At 35.5% G+C, this 22,217-nt stretch overlaps 1 protein-coding gene across 1 annotated transcript; it reads right to left on the bottom strand.

The window, feature by feature from the left end:
- Nucleotides 1-15,084: 15,084 nt before the first annotated feature.
- LOC127241057 (type IV inositol polyphosphate 5-phosphatase 9-like) lies at nucleotides 15,085-18,212 on the bottom strand. The gene is made up of 7 exons (XM_051259947.1): nucleotides 17,922-18,212; nucleotides 17,570-17,677; nucleotides 17,097-17,490; nucleotides 16,805-16,998; nucleotides 15,637-15,745; nucleotides 15,406-15,557; nucleotides 15,085-15,315 (listed from the first exon to the last, which is right to left on the bottom strand). The coding sequence occupies exons 1-7, from the start codon at nucleotides 18,041-18,043 to the stop codon at nucleotides 15,192-15,194; spliced, it is 1,203 nt and encodes a 400-aa protein (XP_051115904.1). The 5' UTR covers nucleotides 18,044-18,212; the 3' UTR covers nucleotides 15,085-15,191.
- Nucleotides 18,213-22,217: the final 4,005 nt, after the last annotated feature.

Here is a 22,217-nt window from a genome sequence, read left to right on the forward strand (position 1 = left end):
AGGAGATATCCGATATGCTGATTTTAAGCGTTAGCAGTCCAATAGAGTCATGGATCTTAGACTCAGAAGTGTCATTCCACTGATGCAGTGATTCGGGAATCATGGAATCTTATACCGCAGGTAACTTTAGTGTTGTCTATGTTGCAAATGACGAGCCATTGAAAATCTGAGGTAAAAGGATAGTTCGAATCAGAATACCGAATGGTGAGGAGTGGAGACCGAATGACGTGAGGCTTGTCCCAGGTCTAAATGGAATTTGATTTCTGTGGAATAATTGGATGAGACAGGTTACCTGACAGTTTTTTAAACTAAGTCGTGGAAGGTAACCAAGGGATCCTTTGTGGCTCAAGGGAGATAAGATGATACTCTGTACATGACGAAAAGCATGCAAGGCATAATCGGTTCCATGGCCATAAATAATGACACAAATTTATGACATTCTTGTTTTAGGCATATGAGCGAGAAGGGGATAAAAAAGTTCCTTTCAAAATAAAGATTGCCAAGTGTCAAGTATGTTGATATTTGAGTATGTGATGACTGTATCTTTGGGGAACAATGAAAGGTGACATTCTTAGAGGATGGGAGAGACCTGAAAAAGGAAAAGTTGGAGTTGGTCCATACGGACTTATAGGGACAAACTCATGTATCGACTCTTGGAGGCTCGCGGTAGAACATCGTGTTCATTGACAATGCTACAAGGGAGCTATGAGTATATTTTCTTAAGCATAAATATGATACTTTCGATACCTTTAGGATGTGGAAAACACATGCAGAAATATGATACTTTTGATACCTTTAGGAGGTGGAAATCACGTTTAGTGGGAGTAGTGAGCCGATTTATAAGCAATCATGACAGGCAACCTAAGGTGTTCAACTTAAATGAATTGAGGTTGTGTTCAACCTTAATTAGCCTCGATGAGTGAAGAAAGAAGCTTGGCACTGTCATTGCCGATGAAGTAAAATATTGAAGTAGAAGATGCAAGCAGTCTTTAAGTGGGAGATTGTTGAGAAATAGAGCTTGATTATATCTTAAAATATAGAGATATGGTTTAGATATTATATTATAGATTTTAGATATATGATTTGAATATTATTGGCATAGGCGTAGCCTATAAATAGACATGTACTTTAACATGTGTATGCGTATTCTATAGTAAAATTTATGGCTTGGCAGTACTGTCAGATGTAGATCATTCTGATCGAATTGGGTAACCAAATTCTTGTATTCTTGTGTCCTTGTTTGTCCTCTGATTTCTTGGAATTTTTGTAGCAACCGTCTTTGGGATTATGCACATGATTTAAGCAAGACTAATCCAGGGACTACTGTTTTGTTGGGTGTTGAGACTGACGATGGTGAATCTGTGTTTGACGGTATTTATTTGTGCTTTGGTGCATTAAGTGAAGGTTCTAGTGCTGGGTGCAGAGCCATAATTGGCTTGGATAAGTGCCACTTGAAAGGTACATATGCTGGTGTGTTACTTATCGCTGTTGGGATTGATCTCAATAGATGTATATGCTCCAAAGTTTAAAATAGGGATAGTCTTGTCAACGAAGGATTAGTTGAAGAGAGAAATCCAGTCATATAAGGTTGTACTTGAGATGCCAAGAACAAAATTAGAAGTGGAAGATGAATGTACTGAAGGCGAATGGCGAAACTGGTTTCCAAGTAAGTGTATTGCATCATGAGCATTCTCAATTTTGTCTTTGATCTTTTAATGTTCTAAATGTTAAGATTCTTGGTTGAGTGGAAGGTTTGGTCGTAAGATTAAATATGATCCAAAACGAGAGGTATAAGGTTTTAAGAAGGAGATAATAAGACAATTAAAGTGGTGTGCTCTGGAATGGATCAATGGAGATCTTATGTATTAATATTGCTCTCTTTGGGATTATGCATATGAATTAAGCAAGACTAATCTAGAAACTATTGTTTTGTTGGATATTGAGACTGACGATGGTGAATATGTGTTTGACTGTATTTATGTGTGCTTTGGTGCTTTAAGAGATGGTTTTAGTGATGGATGTAAAGCTATAACTTTTATTGATGGACGCCACCTGAAGGCTACATATGCTACTGTGTTACTTACTACCATTGGGATTGATCCGAATAATAACATTTTCCCAATTGCCTTTTCGGTAGTTAGTAGAGTGACTGGTGAAACCTGGAGATGATTGTTGACATTTTTGAAAAAATATTTTAGGATTTGGGATGACAATGAGGCTACTTTCATGTCCAATAAGTAGAAGGGACCGATACGAGCTTTTTGCCACGACGAATGAGCATTTGTAGCGGATTCAATTCCACTAGAAATATACATTTTTTGCAATGCTTTCTTGCTAAAGATTGAAGCAAGTGTAGGGTCACCTTTCCCTTGCCTCCAGCTCTTTCACTTAGAGGAGACGCACAATATATAGGGTATCCTTTTGAATTATTAAACCCTTATTCCTTTGTGGAAGTCTCATCGACTAGGTGATGTTTTAAAATGCTGCCCTAAGAAAACAAAGTAATCATCCATAAAATAATAAGACCTTAGAACTCATCTTACCTTTACAATGTCACAATTTTTATATTATAATTACTATTTTTTATATTATAATTACTAATTTTAATCTTACATATATTGATTTAATTTCTTAGAAATTTTATATTTTATTTATCATTAATACCTTCGTACAAATATATTTTAAATTATTATTTTTAGCATAACAAAAATTATATATAGAGAGACATATAGATATATAGATATCATAAACTTGACGATTCGCGGTCATGATGAGAGAATCCTTCATGGAAGATTAAATCCATTGTTATCATAATCGATGAATATAAAATAATAGGCTATTTGAAACAATAAAGCCACGAAGAATTGACACAGGTAAGTAGAAGATTTCGACTCCTTGTTCTAAACATCAGCCATGTGATAAAATATTGTTATACGGACGGGATCAATAATATATGATAAAAAGTTCAATGCAAGCTACCAGAGTCAACACAAACATATTGCATAAGGATCTTAGCACAAGTACTACTGCATCAACTTATTCCCACTATTATACTACTTTGTATGAAAGCATTACATATTTTTGGATGTTCTTATTTAAGAAGAATGGTAAAGGCATGTAGTAGCTATACGTGTTAAAACAAGAGTTTATTCGACCGACATCCTAGACATACTAAAAATGTTCGTTCCTACTCTACGTCGACACCAGCTAGCGGCGTCATATTGCATGCCGACAGCATTGCTTGCATCATCCACAACATGCAATCGAAGGAAACAATACATTGTCTGCATGAAAGGGAAAAGCATTTGATTAAGAATATAAAATGAAAAAATATAAAACTATATAATGCAGCTAATCATTTATGTTGGAGTATGATAATGTGGTTCTCGATAAAGACTCTGTAATGCGAACTTCATAATTATAAAGCAACCCATTAGCATATATTAAGATTTACAACATCTAATGCATTCAAATATTCGAAAAAATTCAATGTAATAAAGAGATTCATTAATTTTATCAGAATCGAAGGAATACGCACCATAAGTAGCATTCATTTCTTTTTTAGAATTTGATCCAATTATGACTAAAGTCGAACTTTTGGTTTCAAAATTTTGAAGAAAAATCTCAGTTATTGCTGATGTGGTATCGACGTAGCGCTAACATTTCAGCCACATCAGCACCGACGAGACATGATAGCAAATCCAATGGATGACTATTTCAGGAAAAAAAGTTTACTTGTGGAACTATTTTCACGCAATGATTCATTTAGAGTTTTAAAATGATAACTAGGGTCAATTGCGGGACTGAAGAAAACAATTTACCTAAATTTCTCATTATCGATATAAATTTGTTCTAAACTTACTTTAATTTTCCATATAATAGATTGTGAGTATTTTTTTTCTTTAACCAAGATTAGGTTTTAGTTTTAATTTTAATTGATATATAAATTTTATGAAACTTTATTTATATATGAGATTACTTATGTGAGAAATAAATTGAGAAGACTAAAAAATTACATGAAAATAGACAATAGAGGTTTATAAGTAGTTATAATATACAGACTCAATAGAGTTAAACATAATAGATAAAATGAAAATATAAAACAATTGAATCCAATCTAAAACTAAAGAACTAAAGTATCTCAACAGTCCCCATAAACTCAAGTAATTTGGCAAAACGACTTGAGTTTGCAAAGAGAGATCAAAGATAATGCATCCACAATCATCCACTGTGCAATCCAAAGCAGTGTTGTCAACTGAATTAGTGTCGGAAACAATGGGACTCTCGATAGAGTCAGAAACAACAACACTCTTGATGGAGTCAGAAAAATAACGGCACTCTCGATGGAGTCGAAAATAACAGGATTCTGATGAAGTCGGAAATAACAGTATTCTGATGGAGTCGGAAATAATAGGACTCTCAATGCAGTCAGAAAGATGGCTCGGGAGAAACGTGACAGACAAATCGCAGACAGATACATATACATGACTTCGATTGTAAACAAAATCAGAACTCAAAACAGAATTAAACTAAAAGACTAGAAACTATAGTCAAAATTTCAAAATTGGAAGACCTTCGTTGACACCCTAAAACAAAATTAAAAATAAAATAATCTCAAATTTGGGAGACCTCCAAGTATATTGCAGGTTGAATGTACCAAAGCAACATGGGTTTAGTAGTTTATATCTACTGTACAAGAAAAGTAGAGGCCTATAACGAAGATATAGATACCATGTGAGATATAAATTAAGAAGACTAAAAAAACTCTATTATTATTAATAACGAAAATAGATGTCTATAAATAGGCACTCGATAGAGTTAAATCTAATAGATAAAACCAAAATATAAAATAACTAAATTCAATCTAAAACTAAATAACTAAAATACTTGATTTATTTTTGCTTTTTTTGTTATTACTGTGTATATTATTTTTATATTGTTTAAATTTTTTCTAAATTGCAATATAACAAAATAAGAGAAATCGAAATAACAAGATTTAGAATTAATCTTTTAATTAATTTTTTTCTTATTAATTGGTATGAATTCATTCTCAAGTAATTCTGATTTTCAATATAATATGAACTCTAAGTATTTCCTATTAATTTAACTTAATTTTGAATTTACATTGAAATATAAATTTCCTGAGATTTGATTTATCACTTATATTACTTAATATTCTAGACACGTTTTTCTAGGATATATTTTATTTTTCTTTTGTATATTTGTTGACGATCATTTCAACAATTGAAAGTAAAATTTGAAGCTATATTTAAAATTTGAACAATAAAATTTGGGACTATAAATCCTCAAGTGATAAACTAAGAGTTGAAGAAAATGTAAAACAACAATAAATAAAGAGGATCCCCAGTAAGATTCTTGGAATTTTGCCTGATTGAAGATGTATGTTCTCTATCGCTGAGGTTACTAATATACGTATCAAACCAAATCGTCTAGAACCACTTTCATATCGGTTACCGATTTGAACAGTCCAAAAACCGCTTCCACGTCGTTTACCTTTGAACCGCCCAAAAAACTACTCCCACGCCGGTTACCTTTTAATCGTCAAAAAATTGCTTCCACGTTGGTTGCCTTTGAACCATCCAAAAAACTGCTTCCACGTCAGTTACCTTTGAACCGTCCAAAACACTGCTTCCACGTCGGTCACTTTTGTAACCAACCGTCCTAAGGCACTCACTCAAACGAATATATTGTCTGCAAGGCCGTCCGTCCGACCAGTTAAGCCCTAACAACCATTCCAACCAAATGGATCTGGCCCACCACTGGACCACAACTGAGCCTATCCGTTCATCATTCCTGTGCTCAAACCTTAATCTTATTTTTTGTACTCAACAACTTGCCTCCTCCTCCCTGACTCCCAAAAGTCACCATCGATCAGTGCTAGAAATGACGGTTGGGAGTATGCAACAACAACAGTATAATTATTACGTTGTTTCAGTCAAATCACAAGGGATTTCAAAACCCTTTTCTATCGCCAAAAGTTAATTCTCCTTTACTAAACTTTCATCGTCTTCCTTTCAAAATCGAACCTCGGACTGTTGAGCTCTTTCGTGAGTGGTGGTCGGTCCCATGGTCTCTGGCTCTTGCATCCAACCAAATGATTCCAACTTCTTCTAGCTGTCCCAACACGGGCCCCGCACAAGAGACAAGTATCAACCCCATGAGGAACCTCCGATGATTGGTCAGACCGAGGAACCGACTATGCGAACTTCCTCATAGTCGACGCCTCTGAGATACCAACTGTGCTGTTCAAGACATTATGGTCTGACCAATATTGCTGACTTTTCCTAAGCAACCACCAATTGACCAACCAACGGCCGACCCTTTGCCCAAAAAAGTTCCGGCGGTTAGGCCCCTGTTTTTTGGTCTCCCTGCGGCTAACCCCTCCGAAGCCGGTTAGCCAATGACGAACCGTCCAGCCTCAGATTTTCCCTAAACCGACCGACCAACTAGTCGTGACCCGATGTGCAACTTTGTCCTTTGCTGACTTGCAGCCTGAAGATCTTCGAGCTCTGGCTCAAGTCGCAATCGTTTTGTTGATTCATTATCCTTCCGAATCGACCGCCAATTACACCGACTGTTGGAACAAATCACCGAACTCCAATATGATCTTCCGGTAGCCCAAACTCCAATAGTTGGTCTGTCTCAGCCTCCATCCTAAACTTATTTTGCTGCTATCGAAGCCTCATTGTCAACCTCAACCAAGCCGACACGAGACAAATCTGATTGTCGATTATCGACAGAGCCGAACGACCTTGTATGAAATGTTGCAAGCGTCCATTTAATCAAGGCTAATCTATGAGCATTATATAGCCTACCGACAATAGCAAGGCAGCTCGATCCTAACAAAAATGGAATGACCTCGATCTTGTCTTAGATGCTTTGTTATTAACCAACATGTAAATTTTTTTTTCACTAATAAAATTTCTAGTTTGACCCAAAAAACATGCCTCTATTTGTGGATCAGAACACCATGGCAATTAATCACCATATAACCAAATCTTCACTCCCAACCCTTCCTCAATAAATAAATCATACCTGTCTTATAATTGTTTACCGAGCCTTTTTCTTTCCTGGTTAGAATGACTTCTGCCCGCATCCATGTTCCATCTAGTAACTGGAAAATTTCTTTGCAACCATTCTTCGTAGGTCCACACCCTGTTGGTGGCCATGCTGAAGGCCTAATACAAGTACTTAAGCAACTAGATTTCAAATTCAAATTTTCCAAACGAGGCAAAAGACCAATGCATCTTGTGATTCACCTAATGGAATGTGTCTCCATTGGGTATGAAACACTAAGTGATATCCTCAGTTGCATTCCTGACCTTGACCATCACACGGATTCGATGGAACATAATTTCATGGTATTTCCTGCCTGATCTCAGTTGGAACAATGTATTTGCCCAACAAAGATCATAATTCGCACGATAACGGGTTCTGGTGGATCGGGAACGCCAATCTTTACAAGACATGAAAACTTGTACTGAACAAGACCTGGAAGAAATGCAGAAAAAATGAGACCAATATTGACTTGGCCTTGAAGACCTTATCGATGAGGAACCATAATTAGTATCTAGTAGCTGGACGAGGATTATGTATCGGAAAAAGAGGAACACCTTCTCAGACGAAGAATAAACCCTTCAAAGGGTTTAAATCATTGATGGGTTCAAAATAATTTTACTGGATAACTATTTATTGTGACTTGAAAAGACAGGATAATACATTTTCAGATACTTTGCATTAATGCTATCATGTACCACATTTTCTTCTTGATACATAATAATAAATGCTCTATTTTCAATTTCCTTGCGACATGCTCCAATTACAAGACTAAAATATAGAGGAATCCAATTATTAGACTAAAATGATAAAGAAGTTTAGTTACGAAATAAAAAAAATCAGTTTACCCAAAAAATTATCCACGGACGTTTCTTAAAAACATATTTTTTGTTGATCCACCGGAATGCACATCCTTATGTTTCATCTTGTTACACGTCGGCCGAAAAATATAAAGTTCTCTTTTTTTTCCTTTTTTTTTTTGTGAACTGAATTTACACATCTAACCCTACTTGATCATTCATCTCATCGGACGACTGGTGAATAATTGAATCAGAAGGATACTTTCCAAAATTAATAGCTATTAACCTTTCCAACGCTACTGACTATTCTTTTAGCTGTCCATATTAAAATCCTTGATTAAAAGATCAAATCGAAAACCCATTCACCCCACGCCCAACCCCAATTAAAACAAATCCTCCAAGCCCAATTTGATGCCCATTTCAAAGATCCAAGTACAATAGACAAAGCCTATACTAAAGCCCATTTGCCAAGACACTGTTGTCTTGCATTCTTGTCATTTATATTAATTAGGACAAACATATATACAAGATTGTTATGAAATATATCAAATATAACTATAGTAATAATATATAATACATATGTATATATATGTATGTATGAGTGTTTGTATATAAATTAGAGAGAGAGAATGGAAAGAGACGATAGAGACAAAGTGGAAATAAAATTTTTATAAATCATACCTATTAGTACACAAGATTTAGGTCTATTTACAGACCATTTACAAAAACCATTAGTCATCAAATTGGGTGATTCATCAATGCAATTAAATGACACCTATCATTATATATATATATGATGTATTTATACAAAATAACAAAACCTATCCTAATAACTAATAAGTCATAACACTCCCCTTAGGTGTCATTAACTGCAATGAATACGCCTCGTTAAAACCTTACTAAGAAAAAATCCAACGGGACAAAAATCCTAGTCAAGGAAAAAGAGTACGTCATTCATGCATTAAAAATACTACCCTTGATGTGGACATCACTTGAAATATTGCTCCCCCTGATGTGGACATCATTTGAAATATTGCAACCGACGCATCCCGATGATCTTTATTAATTTCTCGAACGTTGCGGTCGGTAAAGCCTTGGTCAACAAGTCCGCTAAATTTTGGTCTGATCGAATCTGCTGCACATTTATCTCACCATTTTTCTGGAGATCATGAGTAAAGAAAAATTTTGGTGAAATATGTTTCGTTCTATCTCCCTTGATATATCGTTCTTTCAGTTGCGCTATACAAGTTGCATTATCTTCGTACACAATAGTATGAGGGTTATCATTTTCAGATTTCAAACCACAATTCTGTAAAATGTGGTGAATCATTGATCTTAGCCAAACACACTCTCTACTGGCTTCATGAATTGCTCTTATTTCTACATTATTTGAAGATGTGGCAGTTAATGTTTGTTTAGTGGATCTCCAAGATACCACTGTACCGCCACAAGTAAACATATAGCCAGTCTGAGACTTGGCTTTATGCGGATCAGAAAGATACCCAGCATCTGCATATCCAATCAATTCATGTCGAGATCCTTTTGGATATAATAGACCAAGATCGATAGATCCTTGGAGATAACGAAAAATATGTTCGATTCCTTTCCAATGTCCTTGTGTTGGCATTGCACTAAATCTGGCTAATAAATTTATAGCAAATGCTATATCTGGTCTAGTACTATTAGCCAGATACATTAGTGCACCAATAGCACTTAAATATGGTACTTCAGGACCAAGTGCTTCCTCATTCTCCTCTTTTGGTCTAAAAGGATCTTTAATAGGATCGAGAGTTCTAACGACTATTGGAGTACTTAATGAATGTGCTTTATCCATTGCAAATTGTTTCAATACCTTCTGGGTATATGCAGATTGATGTATTAAAATCCCATTTTCCAAATGTTCAATTTGTAGACCAAGATAAAATTTCGTTTTCCCGAAATCTTTAATTTCAAACTGCCTTTTCAAATATTCAATAGCTTCTTGGATCTCTTCAGGGGTTCCAATTAAATTCAAGTCATTCACATAGACAACTATTATTAAAAAATTTCTCCCATTTTTTTTTTATAAAAATACATGGACAAATAGAATCATTGGCGTATGCCTCTTTCAATAATGATTCACTGAGACGATTATACCACATGCGACCAGATTGTTTGAGCCCATACAAAGACTTTTGTAATTTAATAGAATAACATTCTTTTGGCTTTGATTTATATGCATCAGACATACTAAATCCTTCAGGATTTTCATGTAAATATCACTATCCAATTAGCCATATAAATATGCAGTTACAACATCTATCAGACGCATATCCAAATTTTCATGTACTGCCAAACTGACAAGATATCGAAATGTTATTCCATCCATTACTGGATAATATGTTTCATTAAAATCAACTCCAGGTCTTTGTGAAAAACCTTGGGCAACAAGTCTTGCTTTATATCTGGCAATTTCATTATTCTCATTTCACTTTCGAATAAATACCCATTTATAGCCAACAGGCTTAACACCTTCAAGTGTTTGAACAAAGGGTCCAAAAATATCTCGTTTTGCCAGTGAATTTAATTCAGACTGGATCGCATCTTTCCATTTTGGCCAATCTATTCTTTTCCGACATTCATCAACTGATCTAGGTTCTGGATCATAGTCATTTTTCATTAGATCAAGTGCTACATTATATACAAAAGCATTATCCATAATTGTATCACTTCGGTTCCAATGCTTTCCAGTAGTAAAATAATTTATTGAATTTTCAATAATTTCATTATCTTCAGAAGAAATTCTATTAGGATTAACATCCTCATCAAGTTTATCAGGATCAATTTCTCTAGAAATCTGATCCATGTTACTACCTGTCTTTTTAGAGTTTTGATTAACATTCAAATCATCAACCCTTTCATTTGTTCCTCTTTTCTTTCAAGGATTTTTATCTTTGGAACCTACAGGTCTGCCACGCTTTAGGCGTACATTTGATTCATTAGCACTTTGTATTTTGTCTCCAGGAATAACAATTTTAGCAGGTACATTTTCAGAAGCTATATAAGATCTAGTGACTCTGCTGGCGTCACAAAAAGCATCAGGCAATTGATTTGCTATTTGCTGCAAATGTAAAATTCTTTGTACCTCTAATTCACTTTGACTTGTATGAGGATCAAGAAAACTGAATGGTATTTTTCAAGTAATTTCCTTTTTCAGTTGATCAGTTTCTCCCCCTAATATCGGGAAATGCGACTCGTCAAAATGAAAATCAGCAAAACGAGCTGTAAACGAATCACCAGTTAATGGTTCAAGATATTTAGTGATAGATGGTGATTCGTACCCGACATATATCACCAATCTCCGTTGGGGGCCCATTTTTGTACATTGGGGCGGTGCAATTGGCACATAAACCGCGCAACCAAAAGTTCTCAAATGTGAAATATTGAGCTTTTCATTGTACACTAATTGTACTGGGGACTAACTATGATAGCTTGTCGGTCTTAATTTTATCAGTGTTGTTGCATGCATAATTGCATATCCCCAAGCAGATACGGGAAGTTTGGATTTCATTAGCATAGGTCTTGCAATTAATTGCAGCATTTTTATAAGTGATTCAGCTAGACCATTTTGAGTATGTACATGAGGTACAGGATGTTCAATGTCAATTCCAATAGACATGCAATAATCATCAAAAGTCTTAGATGAAAATTCACTAGCATTATCAAGACGAATTTTCTTTATTGGGTGATCTGGAAACTGAGCTCGTAATCTAACTATTTGAGCAAGCAACCTCGCAAATGCCAAATTGCGGGTAGATAATAACCACGCATGCGATCATCTAGTAGATGCATCGATAAGTACCGTAAAATATCGAAATGGTCCGCATGGTGGATCTACAGGTCCACATATATCACCCTGAATTCGTTCTAAAAATGAAAGGGATTCAGTTTCCACTTTTGCCGGTGATGGTCTAGTTATTAACTTCCCTTTTGAGCAAGCAACACATATAAACTCATTTGTATTTAATACCCTTTGATCTTTCAACTTATGGCCATTGGTATTTTCAATAATTCGTCTCATCATAGTATTACGAGGATGCCCAAACCGGTTATACTAAATCATAAAATCTGTAGACTTCTTGTCTACCAGATATGTCTCAACCACATTAGTCTTTGTGCAATATAATCCGGAAGACAATGAAGGCAATTTTTCTAATATATATTTATGTCCATCAATGAATTTTGTAATTAACAAAAATTCATTATTTGTCTCACTTGATGTCTCAATATGATATCCATTTCTCCGAATATCATTAAAACTCAACAAATTTCTTTGAGATCTACTAGAATATAGTGCATTTTGGATATCAAGTTTTATTCCTTCGGGGATAAATATTATCGCTCTTCCAGAGCCCTCAATTAACTTCGCACAACCACTTATGGTATTCACCTCAATTTTTTCCAACTTCAGGTTGGTGAAATATTTCTTATATTTTAAAATAAAATAGTGTGCGTTGATGCACTATAAATGAGACATGAACTGTCTTCCATATTATTCATTATAACGTGCTCAACATTCATACTTCTTCTTCTGGGAGAAATATAAGAATAAATATATCAAAAGTTTGGAGAAAATACATAGCTTTCATATCATTACAAAATGTAGGGAGCAAAAACTACATGTGTTACAAAAATATATACACATATCTATATGCATTTCATATCGCATTTCCGGGATTTTCATAGTACCCACCTTCAGGGTGTACTAGAAAATCAGATACATCTAGCTGCGTATTATCATTACATTTATCACCCCCACTTCCACTGGCAACATTCTCTGAAAAATTAATTTCTTGGGGATTGACATTTTCCGGTGCTTTAACTTCTTCGGGTACTTTATCTTTCTGTTTCAGGGAATTTTGGTACAGCTCAACGAAATAAGAATTGGGACGAAAATTTCTGAACCAATGTCCTATCATTCTGCAACGATAACATTTATCCTCGTTTTTCTTTAAACTCTGACCAACATCATTCTGAAGCCGCTTCATAGGCCTATTCGATTCCTGCTCATCAAAATATCCCTGACAGTGATAATATGAACCAAACCTGCCACGACCTCGTCTACGGTCGGCTCCACGTCCAAGACTCATTCCACGTTCACGACCAAATCCACGTCCACGACTAAATCCACGTCCACTGCCTTGTCCGCGACCTCGTCCGCGGTAGAATCTAGGCATATTATTTAAACACTGAGTCGCATTCACTTCAGGGAATGGACTCGCACTAGTTGGCCTCGATTCGTGATTTTTTAACAATAATTCGTTATTTTGTTCAGCAACAAGTAGACAAGTAATAAGATCACAATATTTATTAAAACCCCTTTCTCGATATTGTTGCTGTAAAACTATATTAGAGGCATGAAACGTGGTAAATATTTTTTTCAACATATCCCTATCAGAAATATTTTCTCCACAAAATTTTAACTGGGATGTGATTTTGAACATCATGGAATTATAATCAGCAACTGTTTTAAAATCTTGCAAACGCAAGTGTTGCCATGCATGTTTCGCTTTTGGTAATAGAACAGATTTCAAGTGTCCAAACAGATCTTTCAAATTTGTCCATAATTCAAATGGATCTTTCACCATTAAATATTTCATTTTCAGGGCTTTGTCAATATGATGACGCAAGAAAATCATTGCCTTTGCACATTCTTGATTTGTGCATTCATTTTCACTAATTATTGTTTTCGAAAGCCCCATGGATTCGAGGTGCATTTCGACATCCATTACCCACGGCATATAATTATTTCCAGTAATTGCCAGTGGGGGAAATTCAAATTTTGCTATATTAGACATTGTTAAAAGAAAATAAATATTTACCAGAAATTCCGCAACCTTTCGAGTAATACAACAAAAAACAACAACAAAAAAAATACGCTATCTTTATATGCACTTCCTCAGCAAAGCCTCGTGCTGATAACGTGTTATGAAATATATCAAATATAACTATAGTAATAATGTATAATATATATGTATATATATGTACGAGTGTTTGTATATAATTTAGAGAGAGAGAATGGAAAGAGCCGAGAGAGAGACAAAGTGGAAATAAAATTTTTATAAATCATACCTATTAGTACACAAGATTTAGGTATATTTATAGACCATTTACAAAAACCATTAGTCATCAAATTGGGTGATTCATCAATGCAATTAAATGACACCTATCATTATATATATAATGTGTTTATACAAAATAATGACACGTATCCTAATAACTAATAAGTCATAACCAAGATCTCTTAACTAATAAGTCATAACCAAGATCTCTTTTCATAGTATTCACTGTGGAGCATAAAGTTCTAATGCCAATAAATATGGAAAATAATTTCTATTACTCAACTTTCCTGCTGCATGAATACAATATCAAATACTCATTTTTCAGCCTATTTCTCTCTGATCGAAATTCGATTTTAATCAAATAGTTATCCACATGAATACTAGGTTAAATATTTGTTATTTAAGGGCAAGAAAGCTGAATCTTTAACTAATCAAATTTTTCTCAAAGTAAGAATTCCAACAGGTAAAATTTTATTCGACCTACATGATAAATCTGTGATTATGAGTGCATCTTTGATTTGAATGTGGTTAGGTCCATCCCTGGAAATACCTGCTACAATAAATTCAATTAAGGATTGATTCCAGTATGGAAAACCAGTGATTAACTTATGATAACTGTTGGTTTTCTTCATGCCTTTTGGACAAAATTCACACGCCTCATCCCAAACAACCCAATAGTGGCGTGCTTTCTATTTTATTTGGCCTTCCGAGATCGTTTAGAGCTTTGCATTTTTCTACTTTTCTGGGTTTTCTTGTTTTGCTTTTCGACTTATAAATATTTAGTTGTTTCAATTTTCGTTTTATTAATAAATTAACCTTCTATTTAAATTAATTTTAATAAAAAAATCAACCTTCGTCTTTGATCTGCAAATGTTCTTGTTCAGCTATATATCCCCTTCTTCTGACGTTTTAATGTTGTAAGAATAGCTGGTTCCTAAGCATTCAATCATTTTAATTTTTGTGATATGTGTTTATTCTCTTTTGACTTGTGTAGTTTAATTTCTTGTTTTCAGCGATTCATGTACTCATATTCGTGCACTATCCTTTCCCTTCTTCATCTCTTCATGTTTCGTAATCGACGTGGAGTTTGAAGGCATTTATATATGCATGGTTGCTTATAAATTTTAAAGTAGAGTTATATTTAATCTTACATATTTGATGGGGGACAACTTGATGGATTAATCAAGAATCTGGAGTTTGTCTCTTTATCTAGTCATGATTCCTTAGCACGTGCAATGAAAATTGCTCGAACGGGTCGATGATCTGATAATCTAGACTCAACTCTGCTGTACTGTATTTGCTTCAATCCCTTTCCAAACCAAATTATCCTGTCACACCTAAGAGATTTTGAACCCCTCATCAGATGCTGCTACAATTAATGTGTTGTGGAATTCGACAACATGTAATAAAAATTCCTTCCAGCTTACCATGCCGGAGACCTTTTCCTTGTGGCTTTCATGTTATGGCTGCTTCCATAATAGTCATCTGAGTTTTGGTCGTATTTATATGTGGGCGCAAACTCGATTTCTTCTTCGTGCCAACCTTCAAACACGCGGCCTTTGGCCAGTTCTGCTTTCAGCTGTTTTAACACATAGGCACAGTTGGAAAGATTTTCTTTCAAACATTAGGACAGCAGGTTTGTTCTTGTATTGTGTTACCTGGTCATGTCTTAACAACATCCTCCACTCCTTATTCTTCACCAAGGATTGGGTTGTAGCCTCAGGAAGATAAATTCTGTAGTTCAAGTCGCCGAGCCAAATGATCCGACTGTACGAACAATGGTTGGAAAATACTTGTAGAGTTAGATGAAGGCCACCATTATACCAAATATAATGCTACACACACTACAAGAAAATAGTATATTTGTAACGGAATTCCGTTACTAAAGTTCACGTAGCTAACGTAATTCCATCTCTAATTCCATATCTAATATCATTAGTAACGGAAAAAATGAATTTAGTAACAAAAAAATTTCGTTACAAAATTGATAATTTCTTGCAGTGACAATACACCATATAACAACAAATTCTATATGATTTATGTTAATGTAATAAAAATATTGTACTTGAACTAACATCACGTCGTATAGTTTCTACACGCCACATGCTACTATTGATTTCAATATAAGAAATATATTCATACAGATTTTGATGGGCTCCGAACTACAAAAAAAAAAAAAAAAAAAAAAAAAAAAAAAAAAAAAACCTTTATTTAATTGAGTTTTTAATATAAAAATGGGTTCATAAAAAACAAATTAGGCTTGATTGACATGTAATATAAAGAAAATGAAAATAGATTTCGGATGTAGAATTATATTTTTTATGAAATATTACAACAATATATAAATAAAAATTAAAAAAAAAAACTCAAATTTTAAAATTATCATATATTTATAACATTTTTTTATATATAATAATAAAAGAAAAAATCCCCAAAAGGCCCAAAGATTTTGGGCTTGGGTGTGGGCTGGGCCTAACACCTACAAGTAGGAAGGATGATCCTGCCACAAATATATGTTGTGTTACGTAAATAAAAGCATATCATGACATGTCTTGTATATTTTTTATGTGTTTATTAGGCAAATCAGACATGATCAGCATGACACTATCCATTTTGGCTAGTTGAAACATGAGAAATTCTTTCTACTAAAAGAAGGACAAGGGAAGATACTGATTTTGTCTCATGTGTGTTTCTTCCTAACCAATTCAAATGGAAATATCGAAACAAAAACGAAGTGACCAAAAACAAGAGAGAAATGGAGATTCAAAATCCAATTGGAGATATATAGAGATAGATAGATAGATATAAATGTCTGGCATGGCATACTCATGGTGTAGAATTTTCGTAGGCAGAGGATGATGATGGTTGCGCTGTGGCGCAGGGAATACGGTGCGCGTCAGTATATCGGCTACATTTGTATTTCTTTGCCGCTCGTCGCCTTCTTTGCCGCCTGAAGCCAAATGACAACACACAAAACAAAAGCTCGTCTCATGCAGCCGAAAACTGATGGAGACTGAACCCTGTTGTTATCAAGTGCAAGTGTGAGTGTAAGAGTAATACGAGAGTTATTACTATTATTGTCCTTATGTTGTAATATACATACATACATACATATTACCTTGTTTCCGAGGCGTCCGAGAATTCCACATCCTACGCACGAGGCAGTTGGATGGGTGATATAAGCGCACAAGTCGCGTCGCGCCCACACTGTAATGAATAATCCCACCATTTGTTTGCTAATTATGCATTCGAATTCTAATTCAGGAATTCTCGTCGACCTCCAATCCATCGCGTTGCTGTTCATCTTCACAGGATGAATTCTTTGCGTCGTCGCCTCTCCTCCGCCATCTGCCTTTTGCGGCGCCTTCTGCGTCTCCTCCTCCTCCTCGTTGACGACTAGTTTTGACCTCTTGTTGAGAGCTGCTTTGATTAGAGAATTCCACTTGCTTGAAATATGGCTATTCTCTGGTGCAAGAATATTCCCAGCATTAAGAGGGACAATTTCTTGAAACCTGCCAAAAGTCAACTTGTCCGTTTGTTTTCTTGTTTGTTTCATTAGAGAAAACTGAGGATCGATCACAATCATCGTACCCCAAAACATATATATCTGTGATGGTGTTTTCAGTGTCGAGCAGCTCCTCGAGATTCAAGTTGTCCGGCGGCACAACACCTCCTACATTCCATGAGCTTACAAACACACTTTTTTTTTTTTGTTCCGGGACAACGAAGCAACCACAGAGATGGAAGTCAGGTTTTAACAAGAAAAAGAAGAGATTTTCCTCAATAAGAAAAAACGTTTGTGATTAAGGAAAATATAACAAAAATATTACTGACAGAATAAAGGTAAAGGTTGAAGTAATATCGGCGACAAGTTATAGGTGTGTATATGTATGTATATATATATACATGTAGTATGGATTACGGGCATGAAAAAGAACCGCACGTGAAAGTTTGTTGCGCGACCGAATACTCTTGGAGAGATATCTCCGTTTGCGAATCCAAGTTTTTGTTTGGAATGAAAATATTGCCGATCACTCTTCGCCGAAGGATTTTTCTTGCAGCCATTCTGAGGAGATCGATTGATCTGCGGCAACACCTCAACAAAAATGACTTTTCTGAGGACAACCACGACGGCGACGACAACCTCAATCACCTCTCTTCTATGACAGCTTTTAATGTAAGAGTAGAGTAGGATAGATTCATCTATGGAAGTAGTAAAGAAAATTCTCGATACTGCTATTCATGCAAGGAGGGAAACTAAGTATGTGTGTATATATATATATATATATATAATCGGGATGAGGCTGAGACTGTGTTCATAGATAGGTAGGAAGGAAGGAATAGGACCACTGGTGAAGGCGATGTATATCAATTGTAATAAAATCATTTGGCCAATTTGATTTGTCTGATTGGAACAAGTTGCTGTCCGCAGGCTCTGTTTTCGCTTCCTAAGAAATATAATATAAACGACCACCAAAAAGAATCCATAAAATATACTTAGGAAAGGCGTAGAAGCATGAGAAACAACCGCCTCTTTTCTTTTTAAAAAAATATTGAATGCTAATAGTTAGTTTGGTTCTAACTTGTAAGGTGATGTTTTTTTCTTCCTCAATTCTGTTAAATGTTTCCTAGGTGAGATTAGTCATTGTGAAACGGAATGCTTAAAGAAATTTAAAGGTATTGAGAGTAAGAAAATAAAAATATATTCATTTCTTTTATTTTATTTTTTATCAGATAAATTAAACTTAAGAAATATTCCCTCCGTCTCAAAAAGTTTAGTGTTATTGTGTTGGATACGAGATTTAAATAATATTAATATTATATTGGTAGTCGGTAAAAAGTAATGATAAATGACTTTTTTTTGTCCTTGTGAGTATATTACTGTAAAAAGTAATCGTAATTGTGTAATAATAATTAAAATGTAGGAATAGTTTTACGGTGATATAGTTATTTATAGAAATGAGACTATTGTTTTGAGACAGACAAAAATGGTAACCAAAACTATTTATTGGGACGGAGGAAGTATATCATCTCACATTCCTTATTTTTATTTTTTATTTTTCTCATATACGAAAGATAAATTACGTGGTGTGTTCATTTATTATTTAATTTTTATTATTTTTTTTAAAATTAAAATATTCTGATTTTTAAAACTATGAAATCTAATTTATTATTTAAATATTTAGTTTTTATCGTTTTTAATTTATACTAATACGATGTTACAAAAATACTACTTTTAATTTATATTATTTGAACAAAATATTACTAGTAATATTTTTTTTATAAATTCTCACCTACTAAAACAATCTCTTATATGATTTAACATTTCTTATTTATTGATTCATTCAAATCACTATATCTTTTTTTTATATTTCTCAACTTAATTATCTATTTTACAGAAAAGAAAAAAAAATTCTTATTTTCTAGTGAATTTTTTTTTTTTTTAATGTACTTCTATTTTCTTGTTTCATTTATGGCACCTTTAATTGATCTTGAAGTGAAATAATTTTATGTCTTGTATGATCTGCTCCAACCACAGGAAAGTTGTGATGATGACGATGATACCTAAAACTTGGGAATATCTGTGTAAAAACAGGATAAGACAGAAAAATGGATTTAGAATTAGAATTAGAATTAGGCATGTGAGATTGGGCATGGGTTAAGTAACATCACAAGCAATAAAATGGTGATATATATATATATATATATGTAGTGCTTATTAGTATTTGGCTGCCTGCCAATAAACTTTAACTTTGCTAATCTAATCTAATTTCCTCAAAGGCTAAGAATTGCTTTTAATTTGCTAGTGTTTCCATGTGCTAATCTATGTCTTCCCTCTTAAGGTGAATTGGATTAGATTAGATTAGATTAGATTATTCAATAAGATACATGTCACTTTCATATACAATACAATACAAACATTCACTGCCCACAGAGTGCTGCTGCTGCTCTCCCTCTCTCTACAATTTGGCATATACATGTATATATATACATACAGTTAGTTAGTGGTGGGAGCCAACTATCTATTACGCCAAATCAAACAGCCAACTTGTATATTGTTTTTACCATTTGACTTGCTTTATTACTGCTTCAATGTTATTAGGTTAATGAACCGCCTGAAATATAAGTTTGCGTTTACAAAGATGAGATTATAAATTCTTAATTATTTTATTTTGAGAAATTATATAATTAATAGATTAATTAATATAATATTTACTTTTCTATGTGATTGAATATTAGATAAAATTATATTAAATTCAATTTGTTTGATTATATGATTGTTATCCCCATTGGATTTGGTCCAACTCAGAACAAGACAAACTCAAAGATCCACAAAGTCAGCCCAACAGTCCAGCCTGGATGAACCAGAAACAGGCCAAAGCTTGACAAAACCAACCCGGAGGAGAAGCAACCCACTTAGATTGGCAGTCCATTGACCCAACATCTTGACGTGGAACCGTTCCGGGGGAATGGGTTATGTGGATAAAGAATAATTGAGGAGTAATTAAGATAGTTCCTAAATTCGTGGGGAAAGGTGATTTAAAAGGAGCAAATAGAGGAGGAAACAACACACATCCAATCCACCCCATCCAGAACAATAAGATTCATTTCTTTTCTTTCCATTTTTTTCATCCTGCAATTTATTGCTTTATTATTGTTTTTCCTTTTCCTAAAATTCTTGTTGCATTAGATTACCCAAGTAAATTTAATTCCTTTCACTAAGCATTCCTACGTTTTTTTTTTTCTTCAGTGTAGCATAGTGTTTCCTGCATTTTTCGATCAATTTATTTTTACCCTATCGCAAGACTTAGCCTGAAAACTTTTTTGAGTAGGTTGGGGAACCCGATTATTGTCAATTTCGACTGGCCTAGATTTATCGGACCATCATCGACAAATTTAGCGACAATAGATTGGCACTCCCAATGGGACTCCGAGGAGTCTCGCACTTTTTATGCAACAAAGGAGTCGCAAGTTACCCTTGCTGAAAAAATCTGCAATGTCGAAAGATAAAGAAACTTCCGGTAAAACTTCGGCGTCACGCGCGCCCGGAGAACTTGCGCAGGATGAGTCCTCTGCTGCTCCGGGGAGTGAAGAACGGATGTTGTCCATTTCTGCAAGCATCCTCCAAAATCAGATCCGTGGGAAGATCCAAACGGCCTTCCACGAGTCAACATTGACATTTTCCCTATATCTCGTAGACATCCTGAAACCAACTATTCGAAATGGGATCGCATGGGCGAGAGAGGAAGAGTTGCGCAAGGGTAAAGTGCAGGCGGCCGATCTTGGTGATGATAAAAACGCACCTCCGAAGAAGGTGCCATAGGGGGGCACGTCTGGATACCCTCCAACGACACTCCAATATAGCAACGTCACCATACTAAGTAAAGAAAATGAAGAAAACAACCACCGGGATGAAACAGTGGTTGAAAGACCTTGGCGGTCCTCAGGGCAGGCCATCTTAAGGCCGCCGCCACATCAAAGACATCCGGGGAATAGCGGATACACGCCACCAGCCGCCCAATGGAAAAATAATCCTTTGTTCGGTGGCGTGAGCACGCCCACATCGCTCGCGAGGGCAAATGGTCAATGAAATGTCCCTGCCGGATGAGACATGGCTGACCATTGGGGGCCACAGCCGACCACGGCCTTAACATCTCCGGCTGCTCCTCTAGCTCCGGGGATGACTTGGGAAGCATCCGCCCGACCTCTGAATCTGCCTTGGGGGCAGCTTCAGCTCCTCCGGGTTAATGGGGCTCAGCTCCGTCGACTGTAGCAGTTCCTTGGGGCTCGGGTGCACAAGCTCTAACCATTCCGCCTCCTCCTAGAGGCATGCAGTATACCAGAAAGCTCACCCTGCCGGACCAGCCGCAAAGCAGGGGTACGGACTTGCACAGTAGGGTTCGTTGATCAATTTCAGAAATTTTGTCCCTCCACCGGCAGCACCTCCACGAGTACCAGCCGAGAGGAATCGAGGACGTCCACCCCTGGCTTACCCCCCATAGGGCCATCAACAATATTTTCCTCGCGTCCAGCATAGCTCGGGGCAGCTTGGAGGATACACCAAAGTTGCTCCGCCGCCGCGGCCGATTATTAACCCGCAGTTTATCGAGGAAGTGATTCGGAGGCTGTATGGCGATTCTATCCGGCTTCCCGCTCGGCCGCATTATCAACGGCCATTTGTGGATCAGATTACCATTGATCACCCGCTACCCCGGAATGAACGGGTCCCTAAATTTAC

The sequence above is a fragment of the Andrographis paniculata genome, unplaced genomic scaffold (genome assembly GCF_009805555.1).
Source record: "Andrographis paniculata isolate CXL003 unplaced genomic scaffold, ASM980555v1 Contig80END, whole genome shotgun sequence".
In the NCBI taxonomy this organism is placed as follows: domain Eukaryota; kingdom Viridiplantae; phylum Streptophyta; class Magnoliopsida; order Lamiales; family Acanthaceae; genus Andrographis; species Andrographis paniculata.

Excerpts from the sequence above, each read along its gene's own strand:
- LOC127241057 (XM_051259947.1), bottom strand. The coding sequence starts at position 18,043 with ATGGCTGCAAGAAAAATCCTTCGGCGAAGAGTGATCGGCAATATTTTC. Across the intron at positions 17,678-17,921 it reads GTCGCGCAACAAACTTTCAC|TGTGTTTGTAAGCTCATGGA; the intron begins GTGCGGTTCTTT and ends AAAAAAAAAAAG. Across the intron at positions 16,999-17,096 it reads TCGGACGCCTCGGAAACAAG|GGTTCAGTCTCCATCAGTTT; the intron begins GTAATATGTATG and ends TGATAACAACAG.